This window comes from Lepus europaeus, chromosome 3 (genome assembly GCF_033115175.1).
Source record: "Lepus europaeus isolate LE1 chromosome 3, mLepTim1.pri, whole genome shotgun sequence".
In the NCBI taxonomy this organism is placed as follows: Eukaryota; Metazoa; Chordata; class Mammalia; order Lagomorpha; family Leporidae; genus Lepus; species Lepus europaeus.
The window spans coordinates 9,627,139-9,641,886 of NC_084829.1; the positions used below are offsets into that span (position 1 = coordinate 9,627,139).

Consider the following 14,748-nt stretch of genomic DNA (forward strand, 5'->3'; position numbering starts at 1 on the left):
TATCATCCACAAAAAATCAAATCAGAAAAATGAAATACCTAAACATAATACCTGAAACTGTAAAACCATATAAGAATACATAAGCTGTAAGCCTCATGACATTGCTCTTGGCTATGATTTCACAAATGCGACACTAGAAATAAAGAGAATCCAAGAAAAAAAGGCAAATGGGATTACATAAATCTGAAAAGCTTCAGTTTAGCAAGAGCCATCATCAGAGTGAAATATCTTCCTAGGACTTTTTATGCTGTCTTATATTTGTTACTTTCTTATATTTCTTCACATATACACACGTTGCTGAATCAACTGAGGAGCTGACAAGTCAAATCCTATGACAGCCAGGATCAAAACTGTTTTCTCTACTGGAGATGTTGGAAAGGGGTTGGATGTACACAAAGAGAAGAAAGTGAGAATTTCAGGCAAGTTCCCCAGGAAATTTCCCAGAATGTCATTGGATTTTGTATTAACCAGCTTATCATTATTTCAACAAAATACTGAACATAAGCTGCTTAGGAAGGAAGGATACATATTTTGTCTCACAGTTTTGGAGGTTCACAGTCTAAGATTGGGTGGTCCCCATTGGTCTGATGCCTGCTGAGGCCAGAAGATTGCAATTGTGGAATACGTGGGAAGGCACAATTACATGGTGAGTCCAGAAGCAGAGAGCAGCTGTGCTGACTGAGGCAGTCACAACTAACCCTCTCATTAGATCTGCCTTCCAGGGGAATGTTCCCAGTGAACAAAGGCCCTTCCCACTAGGCACACCTCCTTGACATTATAATTGGATTAAGTTTCCACCCTTCAGTAGCATTAATTTAAGACTTTTCACACCATAGCAGAGACATTAGATTACTCCTTGCTCCTTGTGGGTCTCTAGTTTGGAGGAGTAGGTAACTGAGATTCTCTACCAAGGTAGAGAATCTTCTTTAACCATGATCCCACAGCCTAACTGATTAACAGGACTGGAAGCTGAACACTCTGAAGAACAAAATAATGGAAGCACCTTACCTGAGACAATACAGGTATAAAATCAGAGAAGAAATGATCAACAGGAAGATGTAAAGTAGCATGGTGACCATCACACCAAGAATTCCCAGCTGTTTGGTTCTTACAAACATCCAGTACAGCTTCGCTGCATCAGCCACAGGAGCCTCCTCATTGTATGTAAATCGCTGGCAAAAGAAAACTCAATTTTAAAAAATAAGGATGGGAAACACTGGCCATGCAGTTAAAATAGTGACAATTATATACAAAACCACGATTTGTTTTTAAATTAAGTCTCTAGATACTGAAGATTGGCATATCTTCAACTGCACAAAGAAAATGTGAGATGTGCATAAAGGTTAACTAAGTTTGACTTATTTTTTCTCCAAGCCAGCCTTTAAGTGCATGTGTTTAACATGCAATTCATACAGTAATAGCCATGTTTTATTTATATACTATTAACTCAGAGTTTAATGGGCACAGGATATGAAAAAATCAATTATGATGGTGGTAAATTCTTTAATTTCTGAAGCAGATTTGATAAGATTTAATTTGTGCTGTGCATAAAAGAGATGGCTTATTTCAGGTACTTATAAAAAAGTCATCATAGTTTAACCTGAGCTTGAAAACTCAAGTTTACATTAGGTTAAATTTAAAAATAAGCCCTTATTTTAATCAAGGTAAAACATATTCACTATTGGGTTATAAATAAATACAAGGCAATAGGTCTTTAAAAAATAAAATATAAATCCCCAAGGATCTACAGAATCATTCGGTGACATCTCTGACCTCTGGGTTTAAGATAATATGAATATCTCATAATTATGACTTTCATGGTATCACTTGGAAGTACCATGCAAATATATATATATATATGTGTGTGTGTGTGTGTGTGTGTTTTATATATATACATATATATATATATATATATATATAAGTGATATATATATATCACTTTTCTCTAAGTCAGGAAAGAGGGAAGGATTTCTTTAGTTCTTAAACTGACAATTAAGTAAATATAGCTTAAAAAGGCAGTTTTAAAACTAGTTAATCCAAATCACATATGTGGGGAGGAAAACAGAAGCCTAGACAGCTTAATTTGTATTTTCCCTACACCAAAATATACTTTAGTAATTGAGCAATGACTAGAATTCAGATGGTTCAACCCTCAACTACTACTCTTTAACAACCACACCAAACTTTTATTTTTATACTCTACATTTGTTCATCAACCTGCCTTACAAAATGTGGATGTGCTCTAGGACTTTGGACTGCAGATTTCTAAGGGTTCTTATGCATTTTTCCCATTTCAAATCTTATCTTTCTGCCATTTCTTAAAGAAATAGATACAATATTTACTGATGAAATGTCAACATAAAAATGGTGTATGTTTGATGCGGCTAACATAACATAACTGACAGGCGCTAATAATTCATCTGATCCACATGTACTGAATGCCTACCAGGTATCATGAAGCTCAGAAAACAAGACTGCATGAACTTAAATAAAAACCCTACCTTCTGGAGCTTGTATTTAAGTGAGAGGGGGTTGTGAGTGACAGGAAGCATGTATGCAAGGCTAAGAGCAACACGGATATCAGAGAATGATATTATGAAGACAACAACAAAGCAAAAAAAGGGAAAATGAATAGGAGGGATAAGAATGTGTTACTAAATGTTGGAGTCCAAAAAAAAAGTATGATTAAAAGCCAGAACCTGAGAGTGTACAGATGCTCTTTGATCTATAATGGGCTCATGACCCCCCCACTCCCTCCCAGAAATTGTCAATTGAAATATCCTCAGTGGAAAATGCACTGAATGCGCCCAAGCTCCTGAACATTCTGGCTCAGCCACCCAAGCACTGCACAGCGAAGGGGGTGCCCCAGTGACCAGGGCAAGGGGCGAGGGGGCTGCCTGGGAACTGTGCTTACTGCCCTGACCAGCATCACCAGAGAGAATCAGATCACCCAGAGCTGGCCAAGGATAAATTCAACATTACGAGTACAATTTCTACTGAAGGTACATCATTTTTGCAGCATCATTTAAGTCAAAAAATCCCAAGACAAACCATTGTAAACTAACGACTGCCTGTACTTTCCACATGGCATTTGCACATACTACCCTTACTACATGTTTTGGTGGACAGATTTCGATTCCACAACTAGTCTGTATGTTTCTGGGCCACTGGGACAGAGGCTCCTATATGCCTCTGGTTGTCCACCAAAAAAATCACATCATTACTAAATTATACTCCTCTTCTCTTTATTCCTTCTGCGTCACATGCAGACTTTCCAAGATACAGTCCCAGTCAGTCCCTCACTTGATTCTCCCAACAGTATTGGGAAATGAGTAAGGCAGGTCACCCTCTGTAGATGCTACTATGTGTTTTATGGCACATATGAGGAAATTGAAGGCTGGGGAGGTGAGCTGACTTATCTAATGGCATGTACTTGAGAAATGAGATCTGCGGTCAGAACAGGTTCCAACTCTGGGGTCCTCCTACTACTCCACTGTAACTTCTGGTGGAATGCTGTGGTTTGAATGTGTCCTCCAAAAAGCATATGTTGGAAATTTAATCCCCAGTGAAATATTACCCTCATGGAGGGATCAAGGCCAACTATAAGTTTTAAGCTGCGAGTTTGATGTTTGCCCACTTTCAACCTCTACTCATCCTTCTCCCATAGGATGAAACAGTTTGGAGACATGCGCTGAGGGCCAGGTCTTCAAACTCGAACTTCCCAAACCCTAAACTATGAGGCAATAAATGTTTATTATAAGTTACATAGTTCAGGTATAGAACAAAGTGGATTAAGATATGGAGCCTCAAGAATTATTTGCTGCAGAGCTGGTATTGTGGCCGAGCTGTTTAAGCCTCTGCTCGCAAGCTGCCATCTCACATCTCAGTGCCACTTTGAATCCCAAAACTTCGTTTCTAGTCCAGCTTCCTGTTAACACACCTGAGAAGGCAGTGGAAGACGGCCCAACTACTCGGGCCAATGCCTCCCATGTGAAAGATGGAGTTACTAGTTCCTGACTGTGGCCTGACCCAACACTGGCTGTTGTGGGCATCTGGGGTACAAATCAGTGAATAGAAGACGGAAGATCGCTCGCTCTCTCTTTTCTCTGTCTCACTCCGTTAGCCTGCCTTTAAGACAAATATATAAATAAATTTTTAAAAAAATAATTACCTGCTGAATGACAATGGTTGAATTCTATTTTTCTTTCTCGTTCATGTATGATATTCTTATTGCTGTCTATACTGAGGGCAAGGAAGTAATGTCATATTTGTTCTGTATCTTTTAAATCTAAGACAAAGTATATAGTCAAAAATAGACACTTCTCACTTAAAATACCCAATAGCAAATTTTTCCGGTGTTTTTATCCAAATGAGGGCTCCGTTAGAGAAAGAATTGACCTCAATGGAATTGTACATCATTCATATCATCAGTGAGGAAATGTATTGCCAACTTACATCTGAGCCAGCAAACCGAGGGACTGGCACGCATTACTAGAAACATCAATAGCCACCCAGTGGCTTCAGCCTCAAACCAGTCCACCTGCTGCATCTCCATTCAGATCACCAGGAACAAAGTGAATCCACAACAGGAAACAACCTGGATCAAACCCCAATGATTCGCAGCTTTATCTGCTAGGAGGATTCTCAGCTTTATCTGCTGAAGGGCCTGGAGCTATGAACTCAGGCAACTCAATTCTCCTGAGTGTCAGTCAAGGAGAATTGCAATTCCATGGGGAACCATCATCCTCAAGCTTTAATGAGTATCAGAGCCACCTGTTAAAACACAGCCTGCTGGGTCTCTGTCCAGAGTTTTTACTCAGTAGATTTTACGTACAGCCTGAGATTTTCTACATTTCATGAAGTTCTAGGTGATATTAACACTGTTGTTCCAAGGATCACCCTTTGAGAAACACTGCTTTAGATCAGCCCTTCTCGGACTTCAGTGCATTGTCAAATCACCTGGAGAACACAGTACGATGCATATTTTAATTCAGTTAGTGGGCATGTTCTGTTTGAGTGCACAACTTGAGAGATTTTGTAAATATAACAAAAGTAGATGTCATCCACAATAAAATGTGATGGATTCTCACTGGCGAGTTCGTGTTTTTTGCAGATTAAGAGGAAACCTTTGAATCCAAAGGTTTCTCTTTGAGTGGAGAGAGATGGATTCTATACTGACGTATTAAAATCCAAGTCAGCTTCCATCAACGACAGACCTCTTCAAGGTTCTGAAATGGCCATGCTGCAGGCTACTTTCCTACAGATTACATCAGAGGCCTCAGAATGAGTTAATACTGCTCATTTTGTTAGCTGCCTTGAATATGGTGAGCAGTCCAGCTATCAATCTGCCGAGGGGCCTGATCAGAATAAGGAAATCCATTCCAGAATGACTGCTTATGTTCTGAGGAGAGCTCAGAAGATCATAAGCGACAGCTGCTCATCCTTCCAATCAGAAGTGGCAGCAGACTCAGCCCAGCAACCCAGCCTCCCCCATGTGCACACTAGAACTCTGGGAGGAATAGGATAGGTCCTCCCAGACAGCATCCTCTCTGTCTTCCGCTCAATAAACCTTGATGACACAGGCTCCTCCTTGCTTTCTTGCAGTCTAAGAGCAGTAAACTGTGGAAGGAGTCCACAGCTCTGACTCTGTCCACTCAGAAAGAGGCCAATCAGCATAATGAATAGAACTTAGTCATGGAGTGGAAAATACAACCACTTCTTGTTTAAACAGCTTCCTCTTTTGCCATGTCGTCAAGGTCCAGACAGTGATCGCATACTAGAACATGAAACAAGACTGTCAAATGCTGATCAACTTCCCACATAGGCTTCCACACCCAATCCTGGGACCAGGAGCCAGAATACTTGAAGTCTTTGCATGTGTTGTCTGGAGCTCAAGTTAACGACATTAAGTGGTCTACATATTGGAGTCAATAATTGCACGTGCTGTCAGGTTCTAGGCATTTCTACAGAGGTCATTTCCAGTCAGCAATATGCAGTCAGAGTTGTCACATGAGATCCAGAAAGACATTGAGTGGACTCAGAGCTTCAAGGACCCCAGGTCTGTTAAGAGCAGCCCAAGAAATGCTAGCCAACTGGAAACCCAGCCAGCAAAACCTAGCAAAGAGTAAAAGGAAGGGAGGGCCTGCTCACCTGGGTGAAGTGTCTAGCACCTTGACACTCATGGTGTGGTCCATGGAACCAGCATCACTGGCATCATCTAGGAACTGCTGAAAATGTAGAATCTCAAATGCTTTCTGCTGAATCAGAATGTGCATTTTAATCAGCTCTCTCCAAAGTTTAAGAAAATACTATGGTCTGAGAGATATATAAAAATGGGAACACACTCTGCTAACCTAAGCTTCCAAAGACATCACCCAGCGTGTGGAATATTTTTGCAGAGTGGTATGGAAAGCCCTTTGGTCTTTGATTCTAAAAACACATTAATGATGGTAGACTCAGTCTCAAATACAGTTAACATAGATTCCATCAAAATACCCCATTTCTATCATCTGCTTTGGCACAGTGAATGTTTTTTCAATGCATATGTATTAATTTTGAAACTGTTCCTTTTCCCTTTCAAAGAGGAATAAACTCATATATAGACATTATTATATAATGAGATAATATATAGATTAATAATATATATGAACATTTGATAATATTGATTAATTATTTGGTATCCAGCTGCTGTCTTGCATGGGGCTATATCTTATGACCAGGACTACAGAATAAAATTTAGTTAAAAATCAGATTTCCCTTACTTTTGCCTATGGAAAATGCTTGAAAATTTGATGAATCCAACTTAAAGTGCTTTTTGGCTTGAATTATCCTATTATATGCGTACACATTTCATTTTGCTTTGATAATTGAACCGAAAGCATTTGGTGACTTAAACAAAGCTTAGATAAAATTGCTAAATTGCAGCATGGGAACTGTGGTAAATAGGAAAGATACTGAGGGATACCCCACTTGGTTTTACATGTGCTGGAACTTGGATTAGCCAGGCTATATCTGGGTCCTCCCAGTCTGCTCAGAGGAGCTGTCCTGACATCTTTAATGTCAGTGGTTCTCAAACTGTGGTCTCTGAACCAACAGCACCAGCATTACAGCAGTCCTACCAATTGCACCCAGCAATCTGTTTTTCCAAGACCTGCAACAGATTGCGATGTGGAATAAAGATTCAGAACCAACACATTCTAGTAACCCTCACCAGGAAATCACATGCCTTGCAAACTCAGTGACATGATATTTGAATGTGTCAATAAATGTGCACTAATTTCCACATCAATTTAACTGAGACTTAAGCCTCAAAGTCACTAGCAAATTAAGAATTTTGATGTGATCAAATGATTATCAGCAAGGATAGCATCCATTTGATTGTACAAAGAAAAACATTGAATCAGTGTTTGAAGACAGATTTTGACAGCATGGAAGAAACACTTGTTTCAGAATTCAGAAATCTAGATTCTAATTCAGTTGCCATGTGAGCTGGCTCTAAGACCTTGGACATATTGTATATTTCTGTATCTGGCTTCTCCCAGTTGTATAATGATAATATTTGCCCCACCAACTTATGAGTTGTTATAAATGTAAAATCAAATAAATATGGGAAGTTACTTGAAAATTACAAAGTACTCCTCAATTAATAGAAAATAAAATATTTAATAAATAATGATAATAAAATAATATTAGCATCATTAACCATTATTTATTCATCATTGAGTACCTTAAGTACATCATTTAGAATGGTGAAATCCTGAAACTCTACATTGCAGGGTAAAAATACACATTTGTCATTTCATAGTCATCACAAAAGTAAAAACCAATGACCTATGAGTGACTTTGTAATGTATTTATTTATACATATGTATTTATTTATTTAGAAAGATGTAAAATGCTATTATTCACCTTAAATGCTTCATGAATTACAGAAGATCACTACCTCATAAGGCAGATAAATAATCAAATCAATTAAAGGAACTACTATATGACAAATATTTTGCAAAGTGTTCTTATCAAAGTCCTTAATATTATAAAAGTTATCAAAAATTAAAAAATTGAAAAATAGATACTATTTATAATAATTCTGAAAATGTGACAAAGTAGCCTGGATTTGACCTCCACGAAGATTTCTATCTTATTTGGCAAGAGTTTATTTAAGATAGCTAAGATTACACTAAAATTGATTATATTAGACATCCACAATTTTTATGAGGAAAAACTTAACTTCAACATAACATTACTATTGAACATTCATCATTATTGAAACTTCCCATGTCAACTGATGCAGGCACTAAAGCCACATTGCATGTCAACGACTCATATCCTGGTTATTTTATTTGACTTACCCCCAGGAATATATCCACTATAAACACCGCCAGTGGGTCTAGAACTGTCCATACAGCCATGGTTGTGATTAATTTTGACAAGACATCAGGACAGGAAGCAAACAGTAGCTGACAGCCCCATTTGACCAGAACCAAAAGAAGTATGAGTGCGTTCAGCAGTAAAGTCCCCACCACAACCATGGGCAGCTCTTCTCCGCTGTGAAGTGAAGAGGCTGGGTAGCAAAGCTCCACGGTGTGAAGGGAAGGCTGGAATCTGCAGGAAACAGTCACAGACAGGCAAACAAGAATTTCACCAAAGGCAAAGTGTACAGAACAATTTTTAAAATGGTGTGCAGTGGTTTCGCTCTTTTTTTAAATTAATTAATTAATTATTATTTTTTTTTTTTGACAGGCAGAGTTAGACAGTGAGAGAGAGACAGAGGGAAATGTCTTCCTTTTTTTTTTTTTGCCGTTGGTTCACCCTCCAATGGCCGCTGCGGCCGGCGCATCTCGCTGATCCGAAGCCAGGAGCCAGGTGCTTCTCTTGGTCTCCCATGCGGGTGCAGGGCCCAAGGACTTGGGCCATCCTCCACTGCCTTCCTGGGCCACAGCAGAGATCTGGCCTGGAAGAGGGGCAACCGGGACAGAATCTGGCTCCCCAACTGGGACTAGAACCCGGTGGCCAGCGCTGCAGGTGGAGGATTTAGCTTAGTGAGTCGCGGCGCCTGCCGGTTTCTCTTTTAAGTATAGAAAAGCTTGGCATATAATAGAACCTCAAAATTGTTAGAAATCTTCATCTCTTCTCCTCTCTCTACTACCCCAATATCTTGCTTTCAAGGAAAAGGCAAGTTCTACTCTGCCCATTGTTCTGATGAGTCTCAGATACAACCCTACTCATTGTGTCCATCAGAGTCACTGAGCAGAGCATCTTCTAAACTAAGACTTCCCCTGCAGTTCATGCAGTACTTGTTATTACGCTGCTCGAAATGCAAAAATATCAGTGGATTTTCTGATGTGTCAAACTCTAACAGGCATGAGAAATAGATATAGATATCATGATTCTTCAGAGTTTTAGTATAGCTGATTAATTTTGAATGCTATTCCTCTAACTGGACTCCCAAATACACCAGCAACACTGGCACCATTCACAAACAAAACATCCTATTTCTCAGTTGATGCAACTTTAGGACCTATGGGTTAAATTCAATCTGATCCCAGCAATCTAAGCAGCCATGACCTGGGCCTTGGAATCTTCCTTCTGTGCAAAGATTTCATCTCACTCTAAGTTTACCAAAATTTCAACATAGGTAAAGCTGCTTCGTAATGACTGCTGCTATAATCCTATTCATCAGCATTCTACTAAAAAGAAGTCTTCTTTTTACCCACTATTTAACTTTTGCTTCAAGGGAAGTTTAATGCTTTGTTCTTATGCTATTGTGAGTATCCAACAAAATACCTTTCCTAGCACAATACCTGATGCAGAGTGAGAGTAGAAGTAATGTTTTTGTTGGTGTTGTTACTACAATATCCCACAGCTATGATGGAATGCAGAGCTCTTGTTGGCTTCAATCCTGCAGACCAATAGAGTAACCAGCATAGCATCCTGCAATATTTTAGGTCTTCTCTTGTTTAATAAATTGGCTAAATTGGACTGTCAAAAAACTTTTTGCAATCTCACTTTGTTAACAACTAATAAAAACAGAATTGCCCATTACAGTGAAGAATGAAAGAGATAAAAGAATGTAACACTTGTCCTTTCTGCTTTGGGAATGTTGGAATAGGAAAGAGAAAGAAAGAAAGAAAGAAAGAAAGAAAGAAAGAAAGAAAGAAAGAAAGAAAGAAAGAAAGAAAGAAAGAAAGAAAGAAAGAAAGAAAGAAAGAAAGAAAGAAAGGAAGGAAGGAAGGAAGGAAGGAAGGAAGGAAGGAAGGAAGGGAAAAAAAGAAAGAGAGGGAGGGAGGGAGGGAGGAAGGAAGGAAGAGAGAGAGAGAAAGAAAGAGGAAGAGAGGGAGGGAGGAAGGAAAGAAGGAAGAGTGAGCAAGCAAGAAAGAAAGAGATATCCATTAAAATTCTACATTATAAATGCAATTATTTTATATATTTGTATCTGTGTATATATTTATATATGTATATATATTTATATATATGTATGCATTCAAAATTTTTCATGTTCTATAATATAATCAGATGCTTATGATTGCATTATTTAGAATTTTAAAAGATGTGTATTTTAGTATATCTATATCTATATATACTAAACATACACATGTGTTCCTTTTCACAGTCTTAAGTTTTTTGCAATCTTCTTAATTGAAAGTATATACACATTTTTATTTTATCTGACATATCTACATTTGAGAAGATGAATTTTACTTGTACTGATGTCTATCTGTCTGTCTACCTGTGGCGTCTATGTAATCATGTTTATGGAGAGATAACCTTTAAAGTATCACCTTTTTCCAGAGGATAATGGCCCTGAAAGCTGCCCGGGTTTTGAGTGTGGTAATTGTTTGAATTCAATCATTTTGCAGAAGAAGCGATCTTTGCTTTTCTGAAGATAGGTGATAAATCAGACTTACGTTACTACTCAAACGCCTTCTGCCTAAGTCACTCTGAAGAAATCAAGCTGAAATAAAACATCATTGCTAAATCCCTTCTTGAATCCTGTGGATGTTAGAACATATTTGAATCTGCTCAATTTTAAATAGATACTGATATACACATTATATATTTGTTTATACCAGTCTATGAGACCATAACTATAACAGAAACTCTTACTCTAAAACAGAGACATTTTCATCTTTTCAAATCATACCTGCATTTTAGGTTTTGGGGTAAATGGATAGGAGAGGTGTTTCGTGCTTTCATGTGTCCTATCAGGAGCAAAATGCATTCCTTTGACTTTCAGGGGAAAGCACTCACTTTGTAACGGGAACTGAAATGGCCTGGAGGAAAAGCCACTGGCCAAGGTAATGCAGGTAGAGCCTCGGGAACCACAGAGAAGCCGTCAGCAGGATAATGCACCAGAAGCTCTGGCTTTGCCACTGAGCTAACCGAAGTTCTGAAAACACTGACATCAGCACAAAGTGGAGATGCTTGACAAATTCTCCAGATCCCCTTCTATCAGCAACTGAGGAGCAGCTAGAAACAAACAAATAAAAATAATGAATAAAGTAAAATATGAGTATCAGTGAAGACATCATGAAGTTGAATGAAATTATTTTGAACTCAAAATTATTAACATTCCTTTTTGCTATAATGAATGATTCAAGTGGACTAGAAATAAACATGGAGGAGCAGGTGTTTAGTTCATTGGTTAAGCTGCCAGTTAAGATGCCCATACCCCACATGGGGTGTCCTGGATTCCAGTCCCAGCTCTGTCCTGATTCCACATTCCTGCTAAGGCAGATCCTCAGAAGCAGAGTGTTGGCTCGAGTAACTGGACCTGGATTGTATTCCTGGCTCTTGGCTTTGGCCCCTGCCTGGCCCCAGTCACCTGCAGGCATTTGGGGAGTGAACTAGCTAATGAGATGGAGAGCTCTCTGTCTTTATGCTAAATAGAACTACCCGGTAACCCCACTCTTGGATATATATCCAAAAGTCATAACAGGAAGGTCTAGAAGTGATATTTGCAATTCATGTTGTTCACAGCAGCATTATTCAAAACAGGCCACAGTGGGGCAACATAAATGTCCGTTAATGGATGAATAGATAAACAAAATATAATGGAATACTGTTCACTTTTAAAAAGAAAGAAATTCTGACATATGCTATACATAGATGAACTTCGAGGATGTTATGCTAAATAAAATAAACCAGTCACAAAAACCACAAAGACTGCATGATTCCACTTGTGTGAGGTGTCCAGAGTAGTCAAAGTGACAGGGACAGAAGGTAGAACTGTGGTTGCCAGGGGCTCAGGAGAGGGAAGTGGGGTCTTGTTTTTTACTGGGTGCAGAGCTTCAGTTTTGCAGGCAGTCTTTTAAGTTCTAGACTGGTTGCACAATAATGTGCATGTACTTACCACTGAACTGCACTTAAAATGGCTCAGATAGTAAATTTTATATGTATTTTGCCAGAGTTAAAAAGTTTTAAAAAGATATATGGATACGAATTACAATTGGCAATTTATTTATTTATTTATTTATTTATTTATTGACAGGCAGAGTGGACAGTGAGAGAGAGAGAGAGAGAGAGAGGGAAAGGTCTTCCTTTGCCATTGGTTCACCCTCCAATGGCCGCTGCAGCTGGCCAGGCCATAGCAGAGAGCTGGCCTGGAAGGGGGGCAACCGGGACAGAATCCGGTGCCCCGACCAGGACTAGAACCCGGTGTGTCAGCGCCGCTAGGTGGAGGATTAGCCTGTTGAGCCACAGTGCCGGCCAGCAATTTATTTTTTGAGAAAATCTTTTAAAATCTAGAATATATTCCTGCTTATCTCACCTACTCATATATACCTTCTTCATGAAAGTTAGATTTAATTATTTGCATGTAGCTTGCTAAAGATCAATTATTTCACTTTAAAATCAAAACAAATTAATACATCATTAGAAATATAAGAATGTTACCAAAGGAAAAACTAGTACCAGGATCAGTAATTCAGGGACTTAGTGATTAACTACAGCAAAGCAGAACAGTATCGCAGGGAGAACAGAAATGAAATTCATGAATATATTAAAAAAGTTTTGTATAAGAATGCTCATCTTGGAGCACCACGGTGGTATAGCAAGTTAAGCCTCTGCCTGAGACACGGGTATCCCATGTGAGTGTGGGTTCCTGTCCTGGCTGCTCCACTTCCGACACAGCTCTCTGCTAATGGCCTGGGAAAAGCAGCAGAAGATGGCCCAAGTGTTTGGGCCCCTACATCCACATGGGAGATCATGATGAAGCTCCCAGCTTCTGGCTTTGACCTGGCCCAGTGCAGGCCGTAGCAGCCATCTGGGTCTGGGGTGTGAACCAGCAGAAGAAAGATATTCTCTCTCTCTCTCTCTCTCTCTCTCTCTCTCTCTCCTCTCTCGCTCTCTCTCTCCATCTCTTCCTCTCTCTGTAGCTCTGATTTTCAAAGTAAATAAATAAATCTGTCTTTTTTGTTAAAAGACAGAAAGCTCATATCAAATATGACAATTTACACCATGGATAGAGAAACAGATACTAGAAAAAAAAGAGTGTTTGGCAGGAAACAAACCAAACAAAAAAGAAAACTAAGCAAAAATCTAACATCAAAGGTGAGCATTTGGTTCTGGTTAAGACACCACTTGGGATTCCCTGTTCCATATCAGAGGAACTAACTAGGTTTGAGTCCTGGCCTCACTTCTGATTCAGTTTCCCGCTAATTCACAGCCCAAGAGACAGCAGACGATGGCTCAGTAGCAGGTTGTCCGTTAACCATGTTGGAGACAGTGATTGAGTTCCTGACTCCTACCTAGTCTGCCAGGCCCATCTCTGGCTGTTGCAGGCCTTTGGGGAGTAAACCAATGAGTAAGATACCTCTCTCACTGTGCCATTCAAATAAAATTTAGAAAATTAGTTGGTGTTTAGAAACTAAGAACAGCAGCATCAGCAACTCAAAGGAAACCAACTGCACCTTCTTAGCACAGTAAGGCACCTGACATGACACTGACTGTTCTTTCTTGTGGTGTTTGTGCGTATTTTGCCATGAAGGTGTGAAGCTTCGTCTAACCAAAGACCAGGCACAGACTCAGTATTGAGCATGTTTTCCAACTACCCAAGTGAAGAGCAGTTAAATAGGTAGCAGATCCCTAACATGCTTTGGTTTTCACACAGTAGAAGAGTCAGAGGACTAACTCTGTTACAGAGAGATTCCAGAATACCTTACAACATTCACTATTCACCAGCAAGCAGAATGAAACCCAGAATTTCTATTTTTTTAACTTTTATTTAATGAATATAAATTTCCAAAGTACAACTTTTGAATTAATTATAGAGGCTTTTCCCCCCATAAACTCCCTCCTACCTGCAACCATCCCATCTCTACCTCCCTCTCCCATCCCATTCTTCATCAAGAATCATTTTCAATTATCTTTATATACAGAAGATCAACTTAGTATATACTAAGTAAAGATTTCAACAGACTACACCCACACATACACACAAAGTATAGAGTACTGTTTGAGTAGTAGTTTTACTGTTAATTCACACAGTACAACAGATTAAGGACAGAGATCCTACATGGGGAGCAGGTGCACAGTGACTCCCGTTGTTGATTTAACAATTGACACTCTTACTTACAATGTCCGTAATCACCCGAGGCTCTTGTCATGAGCTGCCAAGGCTATGGAAGACTCTTGAGTTCACCAACCCCGATCTTATTTAGACAAGGCCATAGTCAAAGTGGAAGTTCTCTCCTTCCTTCAGAGAAAGGTACCTCCTTCTTTGACAGTCCATTCTTTCCAATGGGATCTCAC

The 14,748-nt window shown here is 39.2% G+C and overlaps 1 protein-coding gene across 1 annotated transcript in view; it reads right to left on the bottom strand.

Moving 5' to 3' along the window:
* LOC133756402 (uncharacterized) overlaps positions 1-14,748 on the bottom strand; it is a 304,699-nt gene that overhangs the window by 91,431 nt on the left and 198,520 nt on the right. The window contains exons 19-21 of the mRNA XM_062187100.1: positions 11,248-11,466; positions 8,349-8,601; positions 1,009-1,172 (exon numbers count right to left, since the gene is read on the bottom strand). Coding sequence (XP_062043084.1) covers positions 1,009-1,172; positions 8,349-8,601; positions 11,248-11,466 — 636 coding nt within the window. The remainder of the gene's footprint in view (positions 1-1,008; positions 1,173-8,348; positions 8,602-11,247; positions 11,467-14,748) is intronic.